General features: G+C 60.1%; 3 protein-coding genes across 6 annotated transcripts in view; 2 read left to right on the top strand and 1 right to left on the bottom strand.

Moving 5' to 3' along the window:
* The window catches only part of PIEZO1 (piezo type mechanosensitive ion channel component 1), a 56,164-nt gene extending 52,590 nt beyond the window's left edge, over positions 1–3,574 (top strand). For all 4 annotated transcript variants that reach the window (XM_025427093.3, XM_035716131.2, XM_035716133.2 and 1 more), the window contains 7 exons: positions 1,677–1,865; positions 2,020–2,112; positions 2,193–2,365; positions 2,439–2,561; positions 2,635–2,714; positions 2,796–2,985; positions 3,063–3,574. In XM_025427093.3, the coding sequence (XP_025282878.3) occupies positions 1,677–1,865; positions 2,020–2,112; positions 2,193–2,365; positions 2,439–2,561; positions 2,635–2,714; positions 2,796–2,985; positions 3,063–3,312 (1,098 nt within the window). In that variant the 3' untranslated portion in view covers positions 3,313–3,574. The remainder of the gene's footprint in view (positions 1–1,676; positions 1,866–2,019; positions 2,113–2,192; positions 2,366–2,438; positions 2,562–2,634; positions 2,715–2,795; positions 2,986–3,062) is intronic.
* On the bottom strand, positions 3,540–10,429 carry CTU2 (cytosolic thiouridylase subunit 2). The gene is made up of 15 exons (XM_025427094.3): positions 10,269–10,429; positions 9,742–9,816; positions 7,953–8,031; positions 7,769–7,828; positions 6,587–6,647; positions 5,995–6,104; positions 5,554–5,834; positions 5,342–5,477; positions 5,037–5,168; positions 4,554–4,645; positions 4,351–4,445; positions 4,113–4,266; positions 3,943–4,003; positions 3,787–3,845; positions 3,540–3,692 (listed from the first exon to the last, which is right to left on the bottom strand). The coding sequence occupies exons 1-15, from the start codon at positions 10,331–10,333 to the stop codon at positions 3,623–3,625; spliced, it is 1,530 nt and encodes a 509-aa protein (XP_025282879.1). The 5' UTR covers positions 10,334–10,429; the 3' UTR covers positions 3,540–3,622.
* Positions 10,430–10,528: 99 nt separating this feature from the next.
* Positions 10,529–19,049, top strand: RNF166 (ring finger protein 166). The gene is made up of 6 exons (XM_025427095.3): positions 10,529–10,745; positions 15,577–15,733; positions 16,582–16,694; positions 17,003–17,117; positions 17,207–17,314; positions 17,963–19,049. The coding sequence occupies exons 1-6, from the start codon at positions 10,591–10,593 to the stop codon at positions 18,026–18,028; spliced, it is 714 nt and encodes a 237-aa protein (XP_025282880.1). The 5' UTR covers positions 10,529–10,590; the 3' UTR covers positions 18,029–19,049.
* The last annotated feature ends 1,421 nt before the right edge of the window (positions 19,050–20,470 follow it).

Raw genomic sequence — 20,470 nt, forward strand, 5'->3', positions numbered from 1 at the left:
GAGCAAATGGGCTACATGAGAGCCATGCAGTGCTGGCAGTCCCGAGTATGTGGGTCAGCTCGGGAGAGGACAGGCAGCTGGCAGGGCAGGCCCAGGAGGCCTGGCCACTTGGGTCATGGGCATGAGGACTGGGACATGGGGGTACCGAATGTCAGCTGAGTTTTCTGCTGTGGGAGTGGCTTCAGTGGGACCCCCCCCACCCCCCCGCCCCAGTCCATATGTACATTGCGGAGACTTGGAGTCACAGAGCTGGCAGCTGTCACCAGGCAGGTCTACAGCACGCTCATGCTCCTCAAAGACCCCCGTTGCCACCACTTTCATTGCCTTTGGCAGCCCCACCAACTCTGCACAGCTTTGCCTGTTCTGGACAGTTACTGTACACTCAGTCATACATCACGTGGCCCAGGTCTGGCGTCTGTAGTTTCAAGGCTTGTCTGTGTGGTCTATGTCAGAATTTGGGGTTTCATGGCTTGAGTAGCATTCCTTCCTGTGATTGTCCCCACCTTTCGTTTATCCAGCTATTCCAAATAGCAAGGGATGGCAGGTTGGTTCATCCTGTTTATTCCAACACCCACTGCTGTGCACACCCACAGCGGGGTGGAAGGGTCAGGGGGCAGCTCCTGGTTTGGCCTCTGCTGTCGCCAGCGACTGCCCCCCCCAACCTCCCCCCCCCCAGTTACCACCAGCGCTTGGGACTCTGTGGTAGTCACTCCATGGGGTTTCTCCAGTGGTGAACGATGGTGACACTTTTTTCCTTGTGCTTGTCGGCCTTTTCTTTGCTCCTTTTGTCGTTGGGTTGCTTGTCCTCTTATTGTTGAGTTGTCAAGAATTCTTTCTGCATTCTGGACTCTATATGCTTACCAAATAGGATTTTCAGGTAGCTTCTCCCAATTCTCTGGAATTTGTTGTTATTTTTTAAGACATTTATTTAGAGAGAGAAACATAGGGGATCCCTGGATGGCTCAGCGGTTTGGCGCCTGCCTTCGGCCCAGGGCGTGATCCTGGAGACCTGGGATCGAGTCCCACGTCGGGCTCCCTGCGTGGAGCCTGCTTCTCCCTCTGCCTGTGTCTCTGCATCCCTCTCTCTCTGTGTGTGTCTCATGAATAAATAAAATCTTTAAAAAAAAAATAGAGAAACAGAACACAAGCAGGGGGCAGGGGTAGAGGGAGAGAGTAGCAGACTCCTTGCTGAGCATGGAGCCTGATACAGGCTCAATCCCACGAGCCTGAGACCATGGCATGAAATGAAACCAAGTCAGAATTAACTATGAGCATCCTACCTTTTGAAGCATAGAAGTCTCATTTTTTATAACGTACAGGGTTTTTTCTTTCGTTGCTCATGCCTTCCAGTTAGATCTGAGAATCTTTCGTCAAATCCACAATAAGGAAGCTTTGCCCTAAGAGTTGTACTGAGGTCTTAGATAATATGGGTCCTGCTTTTTTTTGGCATGTGGACATCCCATTGTTCTACACTGTTGTTGAACAGACTATTCTGGCGCCACTCAGCATGCGGGTTTATTTCTGGGTTCTACTCCATGCCATCTCAAGTGCCATAGTTCTGCACTGCACTCTGATGCACTGAGGTTTGGCTTCCTGGGACCCTGGTGAGCCCCAGGAGCAACAGGGCGAGGGGAAGCAGGCAGCACTGAGCCCTTTACCCCTGTCCCACCCCCCAGAAATATCCCCAGCCGAAGGGGCAGAAGAAGAAGAAGATTGTCAAGTACGGCATGGGCGGTCTCATCATCCTGTTCCTCGTGGCTATCATCTGGTTCCCGTTGCTTTTCATGTCCCTGGTACGCTCTGTGGTTGGTGTCGTCAACCAGCCCATCGATGTTACTGTCACCCTTAAGCTGGGTGGCTATGAGGTGAGTCACCAGTTTGCTCCAGCAGGGGAAGAGGGGCTGCTGGCTGCAGACTCCACCCCACTCACCTTCCTGGGGTCCTACCTAGGCACTGGCCACCAGGGGTTTGAGAGGTCCTTTGTCCCATCATGGTCATACATCCTGCTATCCCCCACAGCCCCTCTTTACCATGAGTGCCCAGCAGCCGTCCATCGTGCCGTTCACACAGCAGGCCTATGAGGAGCTGTCCAGACAGTTTGACCCTAACCCGGTGAGTGGGCCCCACCCTGCAGCTGCTGGGGGAATGGGGGCACTTAGGTGCACCTCGCTCAAGTGCCATCCTGGGTCCAGTTGGCCATGCAGTTCATCAGCCAGTACAGCCCCGAGGACATCGTCACGGCACAGATCGAGGGCAGTTCAGGGGCACTGTGGCGCATCAGCCCACCCAGCCGGGCCCAGATGAAGCGGGAGCTATACAATGGTACAGCTGACATCACCCTGCGCTTCACCTGGAACTTCCAGAGGTGCGTCCTGGGCTTGGGCAGGACCTGGGTGGCACATTGCCCTCAGTGGCTCATGCTGTGCCCTGGCCTATAGGGACCTGGCCAAGGGCGGCACCGTGGAGTACACCAATGAGAAGCACACCCTGGACTGGGCCCCAAATAGCACTGAGCGGCGGCAGCTGGCCAGCCTGCTTGAGGGCACCTCGGACCAGTCCGTGTGAGTTAGGGCCCCGGGGGAGGGAGGGGCTGAGAGGAAGGCTGGGCCTAAACGGTGGGCCTTGTCCCTTCAGGGTCATCCCCCACCTCTTTCCCAAGTACATCCGTGCCCCTAATGGGCCTGAAGCCAACCCAGTGAAGCAGCTGCAGCCCAGTGAGTGTGTTGGGGTTGGGGGGCGGTGGCCCTTAGCCCAGGGAGAGGGTGGTGGCCTCACCAACTCTGGCTCTGCCCCAGACGAGGAGGCCGACTACCTAGGCGTGCGCATCCAGCTGCGGAGGGAGCGCGTGGGCTCAGGGGCCGCTGGCTTCCTTGAGTGGTGGGTCATCGAGCTGCAGGATTGCCAGGCCGAGTGCAACCTGCTGCCCATGGTCATCTTCAGTGACAAGGTCAGCCCACCCAGCCTTGGCTTCCTGGCTGGCTACGGGTAAGTGAGCTGCAGCTGTGGGCAGGCGGGGCACAGCTCCAGCAGCATCCCCGACTCACCCCGCCCCTGCCCGGCAGGATCATGGGGCTCTATGTGTCCATCGTGCTGGTTATCGGCAAGTTTGTACGCGGCTTCTTCAGTGAGATCTCACACTCCATCATGTTTGAGGAGCTGCCGTGTGTGGACCGCATCCTCAAGCTCTGCCAGGACATCTTCCTGGTGCGGGAGACGCGGGAGCTGGAGCTGGAAGAGGAGCTTTATGCCAAGCTTATCTTCCTGTACCGCTCGCCTGAGACGATGATCAAGTGGACCCGTGAGAAGGAGTAGGAGCCGGGCTCCTGCGCATGTGCATGAAGGAGTTGCCCAGCCCAGCGCTGGGTGCAGACACCCCGTCCCAGGCCACCAGGCCCTGATGCTGCTGCCAGAAGGAAGCGGGGGCCCCTCCTTGGCCCGGCACAGGACCCCGGTCCCTTCCATCATCCCTGCTGGGCCTAGCACAGCCGGCACCCTGGGTCAGGGGGGCCAGCCTTCCCTTCGCCACGCGTACTGTAGGATTTTCTAATTAAAAATGTTTTTATTTATACAATCACATGCTGCTTGCCCATCCTTGCCCTCCTGCTTGGGGGTGGCCCCAGGCTCAGCTCCCAGTGGTGTGCACCTCCTCGTCACTGTTCTCAACCAGATACTCCTGGATATCCTGCGAGGGCCTGGGGGGAAGCCACACACTGGGAACCTGCCCTGCACATGCAGACGCCCAGCAGGACCCACCTGCACTCCCCAAGCATGGGGGCTAGCTCATACCTTTGGCTGCGGAACTGGGCCTCAGCCAAGATGTAAGGTGGCAAAGAATCCAAAGATGGCTGTAACAGAGAACCACCATGGGCGAGGGGCCACGTGGCACCAAGCCCCTGGGAGTGGGCCTCCCCTGTCAGTACCCCAGGTGGGGAAAGGACTCACCACATCCTTCATATTCACACGGCAGCCATAGCATAGCTGCTCGATGACCTGGGAGTCCTCCCTGTGGGAGCAGAGCTGTACCTGAGCACCTGCTTGGGGCCCTAGGGAGTCCCACCTACCCTGGCCAGCAGCAGGGAGCTGGCTATGCAGCAGGATAGGAATGGACTCACCTTCTGCACAGCAGGGTACTCTGGCAGCACTTCTGGGCCCTGCCCACTTCTGCAGAACAGCAGGGCATGGGGGCTGCCCCAGCCTCAGCCAGTGGGGTGGGGGGCTGTGTCTGGGAGAAATCCTGGGTCTGAGCCCCAAAAGCAGTGGCACTGTCTGCAAGCAGAGATAGGCTGAGGGTCCTCCTGCAGCTACGCCCCCAGCTCCCACTGGTCATAGCCCCTCCCCGTCCACACAGACCAGCAGTGTCGACATCCAGCGAGCACATACAGAGCAGGCAGCGGGGGCCAGCAGCACAGCCATCCCTGGGAGCCTTGACCAGCTTCTCACTGGTCCTGTGGGTGTGGGAGACCCGTCAGGATGGAGCTTCATTCCCCCCAGAGCACGCGCAGCAGGGGGCAGGCACAGCACACCGCTCCAGCCCCTCCCACACTTGCATATACCTGTACACAGTGCTGACTGTGGAGGGGAACTGAGCCTGCAGCCGGAGCAGGAAGCCCTCCATCAACCGGTGGATGCTGGCCTTTTCAGGGGCCTAGAGATAGTCAGATGAGGGCTGCAATGGCGGCACTCCGAGGCCTGGCCAAGGAGCCATCAGGAGGGGAGGCCAAGGCTTCACACCATCAGCCCCAAAGGTGCTGGGTCAGGGCTAGAGGGAGCCACAGCAGCCACTTCTGAACTGTCCCCGTCGCTGACCACAGCCGCTGTGACAACCTCCCTGCGAGCCCCCTTTTCGTTGAGGGTACCAGGCTACCTTTCTATGGTAGCAGGGGGAGCGCCCTGCGCATGCTCCCAGAAGGCAGGGCACCCTGCTGTCAGCGCTCAGGCCACAAAGCTGCTGTGGACACCGCTTGGGCCACTGAGGTGTGCCGGCATGACCCCATGCTAGAAGGGGGCCACCTGCCCAGGTGCTACCACTCACTCACCTTTGTGTCAATGGCCGGTGTGAAGATGGAGGGAACTGCGAAGAGGCGGTTGTAGAAGGCGACCTCCTTCAGTGTGTGCTCACGCATGGGCCGCACCACCACCACGTCACCATGCCGCTCGTCAGAGAAGCCCTGCGGTAGGGGTACATCCCAAAGCTCGCCCTGCAGACGGCTCATAGCCCCTCCTTCCCTGGCAGCTGAGGGGGTCACAGGCTCCCACAAGGAAGACTCTGGGACTGGACTCACAACACCACCTTCAGGTGATGGGGGCCGGAAGGGCCCCTGAAAATCTTGGACCCACGTACCGTGTCCCAGGCGAGGAAGGCCCCTCTCCCCAGTGCCAAGCTGGTCATGAGCTTGATGGCCAAGCGAGTACAGCTGTCTCCCGTCATCACCTTGGAGTAGCCGTGGGTCCGGGCCACGTGGAGGAGCAGGTGGCCCCTGTAGAGCAGGGCACAGGGTCTCAGGGGGCCAGATGAAGCAGGGCCAAGCCCCCGGCATGAGGACAGGGGCTCACCGCAGGGTCTGCAGAAGCTCCTCTTTGGCTGTCAATGTCTTCACAGAGTCAAACAGTCGGGAGAGAGCTTCTATGTGGGCAGCTGGGGGTGGCCCAGCCGGGTCCTGGGGGTCCTGGGTGCAGGGCTGGCTCAGCTGCTCCTCCTGCTGTGTGGGGCTGGGGCTGCTCCCTACCGTATGCTGCTGCTGGAGGAAACTATCCACAGCTACCTTGTAGGTCCCCTCAGTCCCCACTGGCTCCTGGGCAGAGCAGCGCAGCACAGACGGCGGCAGGGTGAACACCTTCCAGGGCAGGGAGAGTGCATAAGGCCTGGCCCACTTAGTGCTGAGAGCAAACAGGCCAAGGGGGAGGCCCACGGCCAACACAGCAAGACACAGCAAATCGGCACAGGCCCCTCAGTGTACGCCCCAGCGGCCCGCCCCCAGAGACAGGCCCGCCCACCTCTTCCAAGGCAACAATGTGCCACGGGAAGCCAAAGCTCCGGAGGATCAGCTTTACTTCAGCCAGGGTTTTTGCTCTATTCTCCCAGCTCTGGCCACAAGCTGCTCCCTCTGAAAAATTAAGGCACAAAAGAGTCATGGCTACAGAAGAGCTGAAGACGGGACAAGGCCAATGCTGTGTGAGGCACTACCAAGCTTTTCTGTGGAAACTATAGGACGCTAACCTGTGCTAGAGGGAAGTGTTTGCAGAGTGGGAAGTGGGTTCTCTGCAGGGCACAGGGGAGGAGCAGGGAGAGGCATGACGGCCAGTGGCCAAGACCCATCTGGGAGCCTATCTCAGGGAACAAGGGGCGGAGCAGGCCAGCATCTGGCGCCTGACCCTTTCCACCCATGCCTCCTGATCCATGGAGGCTACACAAACACTCCTGACTCTGATATAAGGCTAAAACAAGACAATGGTGCCTTTGCTGCCAGTCCCATGAGAGGTCTCCAAAACACGCCCCCACCAGGGCCTCCTTAAGGTCACAGAGCCAGCTGTCTCAGTAGGGCTCATCCTGAGCAGCTGGGAATGGACCAGGGATGGCTACACATACCATCAACGTACACGACCCCTGGCACAAAACGCAGTCTTTTGGCAGAATCTCGACTCAGGCCCTGGAGAGAAAAGGACCAGGACCTCAGCCCCATAGTCAGAAGCCAATGCCTTTCCCAGCACAAACTGTTTTCCATCTGAACTAACGTCCTCCAGGAAGGGGTGGTGACCCCTCACCTAGTGCAGACAGACCATTCAAACAGGGTGCCGATCAAGGCCCATGGGGAGGCCACACAGCCTAACTTGGTCCAAGTGGCCTGCCTGGGCATCCTCACCGCCCCAGTGAGACCTGCTCCACAGCAGTTTGTCCTCCCACCTTTCCTAGCAATGTCCTGAGAGGCGCGGCCTGCCTGAGTACCTCTGACCCCTAAGGGTGCAAGAGGAAAACAGACTATAATCAAGGCACTGCCACTAGAAGAACGAGGGGCTCCAGGTGCCAGACAAAAGGCCAAGGGAGTGGGCATGTGCACCAGGCTAGGTTTAGGAGGCCACAAAATGAGAGCAGGAGAGCAACCACAGAAGCACCACCCTAGAGCCCCTGGTACAGACCACCCTTTTAAATCCATGCCACTCACTCTAAGTGCAGAGGGTCTGTGTATGTCCCGGCCCTGGGTCAAGGCCTCCGAGGCAGCCAGGGCCCTCAGGAGAAGCCCTAGCCGTCTTTGAGTGGGCTGCCCACTGCCTGGAGCACAGCTCTCCGTTGAGCACCCTGTTCCCTCCCCCTCCCCACCTGACTTCACTTCACCTGCCAAGCCCACTGCTCTTTTGGGTCTCCCCTTAAACTTCAGAGAAGCTGCCCAACTCCAGCCAGGCAGGCTCCTTTTGGGTTCCCCAAGGCACCTGCTTGTATTTCACGGTCCAGTCTTGTCCTGGACCCAGGACCAGGGGGGAGGCCCGTGAACTCAGCAACATCTCAAGCAAGGTTCCACCGTGCTGCCACACCTTCCCAGGGACTATGATTCTACACAGTCAGCGAACACTACTAAACCGGGCACAGCTGAGTAGTGCAGACACAGCTTCTGTTTTGTGTATCTCTTGTATACACATCTGAGAACCCTCCAGGCATCCTGGCTAGGGGTGGGCTGCTCTCGCTAGCTGCAGGCAAGAGCCCTTCAGTGCTGGGCCCCCAACCCTGGAGCTTAGCTGGGTGGTAGCCAGGGCCCCAGATGCTGTGGAGATGTACCTCAAGGACCTGCCAGACCATGGAGCTTGATGAAGGCCCCCCAGACCACGCCAGGAGCACCTAAGAGAGAAGGAAGGTTACTGGAGAGACTGCATCCTCCACATGAGCGTCCCTGAGAAGGGAGGCAGGGGCTGACAGCCAGGGCCCAGGGGGGACTCTGCAGAAGAGTCATCCCATACACTACCTTCTCTCCCGGAAAGATCAACCGATTCTTCCCAAGCACGGCTCTGAACTTGTGGACATAAAAGGCCCTGAAACAGTCCCTGCAACAGACAACCAAAAGCTGTGGCCGCATAGCCCAGGCCGCCACCTCCACACCTGATGGGGACAAAGCCTGACACGCTGCTGGGTTATATTTTCCTTTTTTTACCAACTTCCATCTTTAAAAGCAGCATCTTGACAGAGGCTCTGCCCAGAAACTGGCAAGGGAAACCGGGGCTGTGGGGTTCCTGCCAACTGTGTCCGCCCCAGGACCAGCCCCATGCTGCACAGGGAGCCCCACCTTGGTCCCCAGCAATCCTTACCAGTGTGAACTGATGCCCCAGGGGCCCAGAGCCCAGATGTACCTCCAAACACTCAGGAAGGTGCAGTGGGAAGAATGGACGGACAAGAAAGTGCAGGGCAAGGCCAGCCTGACCCTCCCCTGAGCAGAGTTGAAGGCCCATTCCCAAACTCCCACAGGGAGAGGTACCACCTCTTGGGGTGAGGGGGGAAACACTGAACAGGCAGCAGGGGGTATCCTGTGTCCCAGAGCGCCACACTGGCCAACTGAGCTGATACCATCTCCAGAGATGCCTGAGAAGCTCATGCAAATGCAGAGTCCTGGCTTCTTCCTCAAACCCATAGAATCAGAACTTCTAGGCCGGACCCTAGGAATCTGCATTCCTGGTAACCTTCTATCTGGTTCGCAGGCTTGGCCACAGCTTAGAATTACTCCGGCCAAACAGACCAGACAGAATGTGCCAGAGTGAGGCCCAGGCACTTAATTTAAAAGCTCCCTGAACCAAGAGAAGAATGTGCCCTGAGAGCTGCCCCACACCTGGGGCTATGCCCCTAAGTCTACTATCTTTTCCCTACTAAAACACACCAGGGGTGCCTGGGGAGCTCAGTCAGTTCCGTGTCTGACTCTTGGTTTTGGCTCAGGGCATGATCTCAGGGTTGTGGGACAGGGCCCTGCAATGGCCTCTGCACTCAGTGAGGAATCTCCTTCAGAGTCTTTCCCCCTTCCCCTCTGCTCCAACCCCTGCTTGCTCTCTCAATTAAATACAAAAAGTCTTAGGGATGCCTGGATGGGTGGCTCAGCCGTTGAGCATCTGCCTTCGGCCCAGGGCGTGATCCTGGAGTCCCAGGATTGAGTCCCACATTGGGCTCCCTGCATGGACTCTGCTTCTCCCTCTGCCTCTCTCTGTGTCTTGAATGAATTAATTAAAAAAAAAAAAAAAAAAAAAGATCCCTGGGTGGCGCAGAGGTTTGGTGCCTGCCTTTGGCCCAGGGCGCGATCCTGGGGACCCGGAATCGAGTCCCACGTTGCGCTCCCGGTGCATGGAGCCTGCTTCTCCCTCTGCCTATGTCTCTGCCTCTCTCTCTCTCTCTCTCTGTGTGACTATCATAAATAAATTTTAAAAAAAAGTAAAAAAAAAAAAAAAAAACAAGCGAACATCACCAGAGCACCTGGCCCAGATCCCAGGATGCTCTAATCTGCGCCTAGATGTGTTCCAGCTGCGCCGAATGCTAGTCCTACCTGTCCCTCACTCCACCCTCACTGCCAATATTCTCCGTAAGTGCCATCAGATACCCTCCTGCCGCTTGGCCCACAGGGGACCATAGGAGGATTACGGGGAACCCACGCATCAGAATCACTGAGCGAGGTCAGAAGTAAATGCTTCTGAACACAAGAGACAAAGGCACATAAACAGGGCAATCCTGGCTGCTGCGCCAGAGGGCTCGGCCTCCCACCCACGGCCAGGCCTCACCTGCAGAAGGCGTCTCCGGCTCGGATCACCACAACCGGTAGGCCATCCTTGCACTTCACGCATCTGAGCTCGCGGCTTTGGAGACAAGGGGGGCGGGGGACACACAGGTTGCAGCGCTCCCTCCCCGCGGGCTTCGGGGAGGTGGCACTACACTGTCACCCCGCCCTGGTGGACCGGGGCTCCTGCGGGCAGCTGGGCTCCGTCTCACCCAAAGCCCCAGGGTGGCGGGAGGGGCGGGGGCTCGTGCGCTAAACCAGCTCAGCGAGCACCGGGGGCCTCGGCGCAGGCTCCGCACGGCTGGCGCGGCGGGAGGGACGGCCCGCCGAGAGTGGATGGGAGCGGCGGGCGGGGGCGCCAAGGGCAGCCCGTTCTTGGGGTGTGCGACCCCGCCTCGGCCGTCTCCCGGCTTCCCGCAGCGCGGCGCCCGGGACGGACGGAGGAGCGCGGGCCGGGCCCCCGGGATGAGCTGTGCCGCCGGCCCAGAGCGCCGGGAAGGGCAGGGGCGGGTGCGGACGCCCAGCTCTCACCCAGGCCGCGGTGGCGGCGGTCCCTCTGGCACCGGGTCCCCGTAGTCCTCGCCAACCTGACACATGGCTGCGCTGGGTCGCCGCGTAGTCCGCAGCGGCGGCGGGGAGGCGCGCCCGGATCACGTCAGCCAGACGCAGCCGGCGCCGGGCCCAGACGGCGGGAGGCTAATGACGTCAGCGGCGCGGCGCCGCGGCCTGGCGAGGGGGCGGGGCGCTCCCTGATGACGTCAGTGCGGCGCCGTCGCGGCCGTGACGCGCGGACCTGGCCCGGCCGGGCCGGAACAGGGGCGGCGGCGGCGGCGGAGGCAGGCCCGGCCCGGGGATGGCGATGTTCCGCAGCCTGGTGGCTTCGGCTCAGCAGCGGCAGCCGGCGGGCGGGCCGGCGGGCGGCGACAGCGGCCTGGAGGCGCAGTACAGCTGCCCGATCTGCCTGGAGGTGTACCACCGGCCTGTGGCCATCGGCAGCTGCGGCCACACGTGAGTGCGCCGGCGCGGGGAGGCCGCGGGGCCGGGACGCCGCCGCGGGGGGTGGGTCGGCGGCCGCCGGTGCAGCCCCGGGCCGGGCGCGCGGAGGACTGGGCGGGGCGCGTCCCTCCGCCTCGGCCCGGCCTCCTGCCCGCCTGCCCCGAGCCAGCCCCGCACGCGTCCCGGGGCCCCCGGGGTCGGCCGACCGGCCACCTCCTGTTCGGAGGGCAGCGGGCGACCTCTGCGCGCGTCGCCTTCGGCTCGGCCTGGAGCCTGGAGCCTGGAGCCTGGGCGGGGGGGGGGGGGGGGGGCCGTGTCAATCAATGCCCGTGGCTCCTGCTGTCAGCGGCCTCCCGCTCTCGCTGTCTGCTTGTCGTTTAGGGGACAAGGAGTTCCCTAAGTTAGGAGAGGGACTTGTTTGGAGTCTGGTGCCCTTTCTGATGAAGGTCTTGGGTCGCATCCATTATTGAGCAGCCAGAGGAGACGGGCTGGCCCTGAGGACCGGACACCAGGCACCCTGCTGGGGTGTCAGCTGCACCATGCCCTCCGGTGGGGCCCTGCCCGGGTGTTTCAGCAACAGAAACCCAAGGAGGTGGCTCTCCTCTCAGCCCAGAGCTGCACTCGGGTCTTCCGGGAGCTGCCAGCCTGGTTGGAAGGGAGCCGAGATCCTAGTGTCTCCCCTTCCACTCTCTCCTGGCGGAGTAACACAGCTCTTGGGTGAAATCAGCAGGGCAGGAAGAGATCTCAGGAAGGTCTGGCCTGATGAGGTGGGGCTTCCACTCCCAGGGGTTGGGCGGGGTGCACCCAGCAGGGAGCTGCCCCTAGAACATTTTGCAAACAGGGGCAGCTGACCTAGGAAACTCCTGATAGAAAGGGGAGCTGCTCATCACCTGGGGATGGTGTCAGCGTCCGGAAAGCCTTCCCTTCCCTCGTCCTCCCTGCTGGGTTAGGCAGCACAGGCATCCGGACACCAGGACGGCACTGCCAAGTGATCACAAAGGGCACTCACTGTGCCTCACTTTGTCGTGCGGGTGTGACACCTTGTCTGGGGCAGCCTCCAAACAGGACTCCCTTCTTGTAAGCACATGGTAGTGGGTGCTTTCAGGTGTGTTCTGCATTTCCAATCCATCACTGAGAGAACTGTGGGGTTTATCCTGGGCCCCATTTTAGGGAGTCTTTCTCGGTTTTCGGGTGGTGTCCCCTTGGCACAGACACCCAACCCTGGATCACAGCATTTGCAGTCTCCTGGTTTGCGTGTATCTGTGTTTTCTCTTTTTTCCAGATAAGTCTTTTCTTAAGACATGTCTTTAGGACACAGCGCTGCGTAAGATTGTTGTGAACGCATCATGTCCTCTAAGTCCTTCCCACACTCGTGTTTTTTTTGGCAGAATCTCCTGTCTTTTCTGTTTCTGAGACTGGTCCTTCGAAAACCTCTTCCACAGCTTCCTCCTTAGAAGACTTCCCCTCTAGCTCCCTCGGTGGCCTTGTTTTCTGGGCTCTTCTGTCCCTGTCTCTTCCTCTTCCTCGTTTTCTTGTCTTTTGTACCAGCACAGAAGACTTACAGGCTCACACCTACCTGGTGGCGGTCCAGCCACATGTCCCGCATGGCCTCGAAAACAGAGTTTCTGGTAGTGAGAGCAGCCACGTGTGAGCAATATCAAACAGAAGAGGACAGGTCACCGTGGGGGGTTTTGGGTGAGGACGCCGTCCATGGGGCTCGTGGAAGAGCTCCCCAGGCGCCCCCAAGGGAGCCAGTTATTCCTCATACTCAGGGACATCCTGCACAGTAAGTCACCTCTGAACCAGAAGTTATTACCCTCTGCTGGGCCCTCCTCTGAGGGCCTGTGTTTGAGGCAGGCTCTGCCTTGGGCTCCCTCTGGGCTCTGCTCTCCTTTTGTCCTCTCTCATGAGGGCTGTCCCATTGGTCCTTCCATGTCATTATCCCCACAGGCAGTTAACTGAGCAGAGATCACAGAACAACAGGCATGCTCACACTTAGGGGTGAATGTGGGGAGCAATGAGGACAGATGGTTTCCGCATACTCTGCACATATAGCCTCGTGAGGTAGGTGCTTTTGTCGTTTCGGTTGTACAAGAGGCCAAATTCCCAAGTGTCGCGGCAAAGCCAGGGTGTGCGCTCAGGCAGTCAGGCGGCACTGGCCTCTTTGCCACTCCCCACCCCACGCAGCACTCCTGCAGCAGTGACCCTGGAGACCCTGGGGACCACCGAACCTTGACAGCCCTCTGCCCATCTGCACCCAGACCAAGGAGTGTGCCTCTCTGAGGCCCCAGGAATTCTGTTAGTCCCTGCTCAGCCGACTAGGAGCTCGGGCCTCTGTTCGGCACAGGAAGGCCTGAGCCCATGGGCAGGTCACCTAGATCTGTATGTGGGTGGACCAGGATGTGAGCTGTTCAGATCATCCTGGAAAGGCAGTGGATGTTGGGCGCTGCCACGCAGGACAACTCTGGGTCCCTGAGGCCCCGCACCAGCAGCCCATCAGGCACACCGCTGTGTGCAAGAGGCCAGCACAGGACTGAGACACGGTGCTGGTGCCACTACAGCCTGTGTGGTGGCTGTCCAGCGGCTTCACCTGTGACTGTGGGCCTGATGTGGAGGAGCAGACCCCTCTGCTGGCTCTGTCAGTGGGGGAGGTATTCGGCCCCAGCTTGGGCCCACGTCAGCAGAACCTCCTTGGAAGAGGCAAGCGCTGCTCAGAGCACCACGTCACCTGTGTGGAGACCAGGCTGCCAGCTGATGGTGCTTCCAGAGGTCCGCAGAGCTGGGGGGTGGGCAGGCGAATCCGGGTTCAGGCAGGGTTCCTTCTGCTGGCAGAGGGGTGCCCTTCACCCCTACCTGTTGTCAGAGATGTGGTCCTCGGGCCTGCCCTGGATCCTGCCTTCTGCTGACGAGGTGCCGAGGACTGATCCCCTGAGTGCTCCTGTGGCCTCTCCTTCTGCATGTGTGTTTTACAGCTTTGTTGAAATATAATTCCCTCGTTGGAAATACACACGTCAGTGGTTCCTGGAGTCTCCAGTGTTGAGCCACCATCTCTGTGGGTAGGCAAACCCCGTAGTCCCCACCCCAGCAGCCACTGATGCACCTTCTGTCCGTCGATGGGTCTGTCTGGATTTCCATGTCCGCGGAGTCACACAACACAGGTCCTGAGCATGGCGTTCCCAAGACTCACCCTCGTGGCAGCATCCATCAGTGGCTCACTCAACCCCGGGGATAGGCCACTTCTGTGTGTCCATTAGCCATAGGCAACGTGGCTTGTTTCCACCCCGTGGCTCTTGTGGTGGCACTGCCATGAGCACCCACTGTGACAGTCGCAGAGCTCTCCTTCAGTGACAGGCGAAGTGAGAGGCCTCCATCAGCCGTTAGGCTAATCAGACCCTTGCAATGGCAAGAGAGGCAGCCCTGGAACACTTGCCAGAGTGCTGTGGGGTGGGTATGCGGGTGCCTCCTTTACACATGTGCCAGGGTGCCCGGTGAGTTCTCACCAGGTGAGGTAAGTGACAGGCGGGCCATGCTCCTTGCCCTGGGGGAAAGAAGCTGCTGGGAAAGCTACATCCACTGATGGGCCTCAGGCCAAGCCAGGCCATCTCCTGTGCAAATGTTCGTGCACATGGTGACGAGCCAGGTGGGGCTTTACCGGAAGCCAACATGGAGGAGGAGGGCCCAGGCTTGGGCAGCAGGAGGGACTCTGGATCACCTCCAGCTGCTTTCTCCCGGGAAGGAGGTGAAGCTCTGAGAGAGCTTGCCTGGTGGCAGAGAGAATGCCAGCCACTTAGCTTGCTGAGCGGCCGTATGTGTGGGAACACCCTCACATGCCGTGGCCCCCACAGCCCCACCTGCTTGGTGCATGCAGATGATTATACAGTTGCAGCACCCTGATCACATGCAGTCTCGGAAGGGGCTCAGTTTGTCTTGGGTGTGGACTGCGTGCTCTCTCGTCTGGGGCTCTGGGACTCCGTTTCGGCTTCTGCACATTCCAGATCAGGATCATAGTTAATCATCTACTTCCTAAGAAGCTGGGCCAGGGGGGTCCTGGGACCAAGCTCCTTTTTGCTGCCCATTGGGTGCTCTCCAGCCTGGCATCCCTGTGGACTGGCTGTCCTCCTGCCTGAATGCCGCTTATGCCTCTGCGGCACTGGGGGGCTTGCGGGGAGGAGGGCTCACTGCTGGGGCCCAAGCGTATCCGTATCCGCTGGCTGTCGTCATGATGTGGCATCTCCAGGGACAGCACCAAGAGCTCAAGGCTGCAGGGAGCCTCAGGTGCCTGAGTGTGTGCCTGGGGCCATTAGTGTCACTGCTAAGCAGTCAAGAGCCCAAGTAAGGCCCCTTCTGTCACCACGCTTTGGCTCCGGCATGGTCACAAGGCTGGTGACACTGCACTTGGACAGCCTTGGGCTCCTTGAACCCTGTGCTTTTCTCTCCCAACACTGTTATTGATCTTATTCTCCAGAGCCCCCTGGGCTGCCCTTGTGTCCCCAGAGCACCTGAGGTGGTGGCATCACCACATGGCTGTGAGACGGGTAGGCTGTCTCAGGTTGCCCACCATGGCTGGAGCTTTTGTTGGGCCTGGAGCCAGCAGGGCCAGAACAGGACCTGGACAGCCATGGCCACCACTCCCCCGGCGTCCTGGATATGGCAGCAAGCCCCAGAAACCCTCAGCTGGGAGGGCACCGGGATCATCTTTTAGCCAGGGGGCGGCTGTCCAGTCAGTGGGATTTAAGAACAGAAATGACGGTCTCCAGAAAGGTGCCATGGCCAGCAGAGGGGAGCTGCCCTGCGAGGCTCAAAGCAGCCAGCGGCCCTCAGACCCGTATCCCTGTCCCTGCAGGTTCTGCGGGGAGTGCCTCCAGCCGTGCCTACAGGTGCCGTCCCCCCTTTGCCCGCTCTGCCGCCTGCCTTTCGACCCCAAGAAGGTGGACAAGGCCGCTCATGTGGAGAAGCAGCTTTCGTCATACAAGGCGCCCTGTAGGGGCTGCAACAAGAAGGTACCCCACCCCATAGGCCCTCCTGGGGCCAGGGAGACTGCAGCTGGGGGCCTTTTCCCACTGTCCTGTCCCGCTGTCTTACTCTCCTGTCCCATTGTCCTGTTGTCCTATCCCACTGTCCTGCTGTCTTGTCTGGCAGAGAGGGGCCTGTGCTCTGCCCCTCCCCCGCAGCACCACTCACATCAGGGCGCCTTCCCCCATCCTCCCCACAGCACCCTTAGCCCTGCCAACAGTGGGTAGGGCCCCAGGCAGAATGGGTGGGACCTCTCTGGTGCTGACCACCACCACCCATCCTGGCCTGTCTCTGCACCTATCCTGGCCTGTCTCTGCACCCCTCACCCTGGCCCAGCCCCAGGAGCTGTTCTTGACTTTGCCTTCTGACTACTGTCTCTCAGCTTAATACAGACATCACGATACGAGGTGACCCCTAGTTGCTCTGTCCTGAAGGTCAGGGTCTGGACAGACTGGGGCAACCCCATGTTCTGCAGTGAGGCACTTGGCTTCCTTCCTTGGCAGGCAGGCTTTCTCCCAGGAGGAGCAAGCCAGGCCCCTCCTTGGCCTCCCACACACAGTGGCCCTGCTCTGCCACAATATGTTTGGGCTTATCCACACTCACAGGCCAGTGGGGCAGGCATGAGCAGAGCTGGGAGCCAGGCTGCCCTCAGGAGGCCCTTCTCCCATTACCCTGGACACCTGGGGACCATACCCAGCCCCACCTCTCTCCAGGGTCACTAGGCCCCTGAGTGAAGTCCCCATCTGCTTACATAGCACTGCTGGGCCATGACCTTTGGGGTCCTGGCCCCGTTGCTGGTCCCCAAATCCTCTGAGCCTCCCCCGCCTCTTCCTAGGTGACGCTGGCCAAGATGAGGGTGCACGTCTCCTCCTGCATGAAAGTCCAGGAGCAAATGGCCAACTGTCCCAAGTTTGTCCCTGTGGTTCCCACGTCCCAGCCCATCCCCAGGTAGGCTGGCTATGAGTGCTCGGGGCCCTTGTCCCTTGGAGGGGCAGCTCCTGGCCCATGTTGCTGTCCTAGAGGAGGTGAAAGAGGCTGTTGTGTCTCCTCAGCAGAGAGCCTCACTGCCTTGCAGGAAGGGGACCCCAGGGAGGGCCCAACAGGGTGGGCAGGCATCCTCAGAAAGGCCAGGGCCCAGCCAGGTGGGGGGAAGGGATGGGCCACAGAGTCTAGGGGGGAGCCAGAGTGGGCGGGGAGGCCAGGGTGGGCCATACCACAGGCGGGCGGTCCCCACTCATCTCCCACCACCGCCCCAGCGCCGTCCCCAACAGGTCCACCTTCACCTGCCCCTACTGTGGCGCCCGTAACCTGGACCAGCAGGAGCTGCTGAAGCACTGCGTGGACAACCATCGCAGTGACCCCAACCGCGTGGTGAGTGGCCACTAGGGTCAGGGGCCGGGGGATGGGAACGCTGGCGGGCCCCAACCCCAGCGCTGCTTCAGCTGCGCCTTCTCTTTCAGGTGTGCCCCATCTGCTCCGCGATGCCCTGGGGGGACCCCAGCTATAAGAGCGCCAACTTCCTGCAGCACCTCCTGCACCGGCACAAGTTCTCCTACGACACTTTCGTGGTGGGTGTCCCACCCTGGCCGCCCCGCCAACACACACTCTGGCCGTGCCCACTCTGCCCGGCTGCCCAAGGACCCAGGGGCATTAGGGCTACGCAGAGCAGTCCCACTAGGGCCCCCCTTTGCTCTGCTTGGTCACCCCTGTACTGGGCCCACAGTGGTCTGGAGACAGAGCGGGCCTGCAGAGGCAACAGCTTCCTACCTGGGGCTTGGAGAGGAGCTGCAGGGGCCCTGTCTCCTTCTGCATGCCGTGGCCCAGAAACCATGCCCCACCCCCCAGCCTACAGACCCTCCCACACCTGGCCCCATCGCCCCGGTCCTCATTACCAGGGGCCGTGGACATACCTGTCTTCTCAGTTCATCTCAACTCCGGTGCACGTAGTCCAAGGTGAAGGAGTTCACTCCTCCCATCGGCCCACTGGGTGCTCAGTCCCCAGGCAGGTGTCTGCAATGTAGCATGCTGCACGGGAGCCCCGTGGTGCCCTTGGGGAGGTGAAGAACATGGACAAGCCAGATGTGGATCACATGTGTGGGCAGCCTGTCCCCTAGGGCTGTCAAGGCAGCGACCCCATGGCACTGAATGTGCTGTTCCATCTGGGGGCCCTGGGAGGCAGCCAGTACATCCCCTCATCTTCACTGCCTATCTTCCAGGACTACAGCATCGATGAGGAGGCTGCTTTCCAGGCTGCCCTAGCCCTGTCTCTCTCTGAGAACTGAAGGCACCGCCCAGCCCTTGGACCTGAGCCCTCCCACCTCGGGGGACGGAGCCACCCTGAGGGACACGGCCATGCAGGCCCTCTGATGCCCAGCGCTTGCGTGGGAACCCACCTGTGGGACAAGTGGAGCCTCTGTCATTGCAGGACAGCCTGTCCCCAAGCCTGCCAGGGGCCTCATTGTTGGAGGGTGGCCATCAGTGCTCCTGGCCGAGCGTTGCTGGTTCCCTCGGTGCTTTGGGCTGAGTGGGCTGCCCTCGTGGGGCCGGCTCAGGGGGCCTGAGAGCAGTCGGCCATCTGTCTGTCTGTCTCAAAGCCATGCTGTCCTCCATGTCTGCAGAGAGACCCGTGCCGCCCCGCCACGTCCCGCAGGCCTGGCTGCCAAGCAGGAAGTGCGAGGGGAGTCCTGGCCGGTATCTGGCAGCGCTTCCACGTTGCGCACTCGGTACTGGCTTTTGTGATACCTAGAAATTCTGGCATTTTTCTATATTATCCAGTGTGATGATCTTTTCACATTTTATAGAGCAAAGACCGAGCAGTTACTCTTCACATTGCAATACCCGTGTTTGACTAGGAACAATAGTATTTTTATGGAACATTTACAAAATTATATTTTTTAAAAAAAACAAAAACAGTCGTGGGGTCAGCATGGGAGAGGGAAAGAGAGGTACAGACGCCAGAGCCAGAGCACACCCCCGGGCTTTGCTTGGGACCACTGCTCTGCTGAGTCCCCTGGGGCTGCTTTGTCAGGTTCCCCTTCCTCACCGCCAGGAAAACCCCCAGGGCCCTTGGCCGCGTGCAGCGGCTGCTCCTCTGCTCCACAGCCCCCCAGAAGCGCAGGCCTCCTCCCGCCAGGGTCCCAGCCCCAGCCCTGCTGTCCGTTCCCTGCGGACCACGAACCGTGTCGGTAGGCCACCCTGCGGGGGGATGGGTGAGGCTGAAAGACGCCGTCTTACTCTTTCAGTTCACGGCATAAATTAATTGCTCTTTTAAAAAAAAACTCCAATAAAACATTTCGAAGCGTCTATAGCAGCCGTGACCGCTAGGTTCATCTGGAAGGGTGAACAGCAGTGGGGAGTGAGGCACAGCCATGACCTCCTGCAGGTGTTTTTCTGTCTGCAGGCAGCTTGGCTCGGCCACATGGTGGGGGATGGTGCTGCCCGCCTCCGTAGGCTTTCCTTAGCCCGAGGCTCCCCAAGAACACATCCTCTTGCAAACCACATCTGATCCCTGGTGACAAATCTTGGCAAAGGTTTGCCAGGTGGTGTGGTTTTCATCCCCTCCTCATCATGAGATGGGGTCCCCCGGAAGCTAGCAGGCTGGACTCAGGCTTGTTCTGGGGCCCAGATGTGGCCATGGTGGCCTGCAGGGAGTGTGGGTGACCCCAGGGCGAAGCCCCGCGGCTAGCTCTTGCCACACTGCAGCTTCCTTGGGCATCCTCCCACTGTCCCAGCATGTGCCCTTGGCACCCAGCCTCACTCGAGGGCTAGAGGGCAGAAGGAGTCGCTTAAATGTGGGATGTCGATGCAGACATGGTGCTCTGGGCCACCAGAGCTGCTTCCCCAGGCAGGGCTATGTGCTGTGTGCTTCCTCTAAGCAGGTGGATCTCCAGAGCTCGAGGCCACAGCAGGGCCAGGCAAACAAGTCCCCACCAGCAGCCCCTCAGAAGGGTGGTGACGGCTGGCCACCCCTCAGGTCCTTCAGTAGGAGCATCCAGCCCCATCTGGTTGAGGACACCAGTTCCAGGGAACAGGTGTGGTGAGGATACTGTGGAGCTCTGTCCCCTCGCATAGCCACGGGGCAAGAGCCACAGGATAGTGTCCACACGTGGCCTCTCATCCCTACCACCTAGGCCCAGGCCGATGGGGCCACACAGAACACACCCCCGGCCCAGTGACTCGGTGCCCAGGACAGTCTCCCCAGGGGAGGGCATCAGTGGACCCTGACATGGCACGTGGTACGTAGGTGAGCTGGATCTCTGAATCCCACGGTGTCGGGGTGGGGACACTCCAGCTGAAAGCCACAGCACTAGCAGCCTCCATGGGTCTTCATGTGAATCCCGTGTGTCCAATGAGAATGAGGAGGCCCCTCCCGCCAGGCCACTCTACATCAGTGTGGCTGCCTCCAGGGTTTCCTGCCATGTGCATGTGTGCACCTACATTCATACTCATGTGCACGTGCACACACATCCCCACACATACCCATGTGCTTTAGGCCGGGACTTCCTGGAAGTCAGGGTTCCCTCCCAGCCTGATACACACAAGGGCTGATGGTGTGCTTATCTCATCTTCCCCACTGCCACAAGGCCAGACAGCCCTATGCTCTGGGGTGCCCCTGCCCAGAGTGCACCACAGCGTGGGTGGGGAGTCCACATGCACCCTGCGGCCTAGAAAGCATCTCTGGATCTGGGGGCCCTACAACCAGGAAGGGCCCTGGAAGGCAACCT

This window comes from Canis lupus, chromosome 5 (genome assembly GCF_003254725.2).
Source record: "Canis lupus dingo isolate Sandy chromosome 5, ASM325472v2, whole genome shotgun sequence".
NCBI classification, from domain to species: domain Eukaryota; kingdom Metazoa; phylum Chordata; class Mammalia; order Carnivora; family Canidae; genus Canis; species Canis lupus.

Coding starts and splice junctions, on each gene's coding strand:
- CTU2 (XM_025427094.3), bottom strand. CDS start 10,333: ATGTGTCAGGTTGGCGAGGACTACGGGGACCCGGTGCCAGAGGGACCG. Junction 7,829..7,952: donor TGATCTTTCCGGGAGAGAAG/GTAGTGTATGGG, acceptor CTTCTCTCTTAG/GTGCTCCTGGCGTGGTCTGG. Junction 4,267..4,350: donor GCTGGATGTCGACACTGCTG/GTCTGTGTGGAC, acceptor CTCTGCTTGCAG/ACAGTGCCACTGCTTTTGGG.
- RNF166 (XM_025427095.3), top strand. CDS start 10,591: ATGGCGATGTTCCGCAGCCTGGTGGCTTCGGCTCAGCAGCGGCAGCCG. Junction 15,734..16,581: donor GTAGGGGCTGCAACAAGAAG/GTACCCCACCCC, acceptor GCCTCTTCCTAG/GTGACGCTGGCCAAGATGAG. Junction 16,695..17,002: donor ACGTCCCAGCCCATCCCCAG/GTAGGCTGGCTA, acceptor CCACCGCCCCAG/CGCCGTCCCCAACAGGTCCA.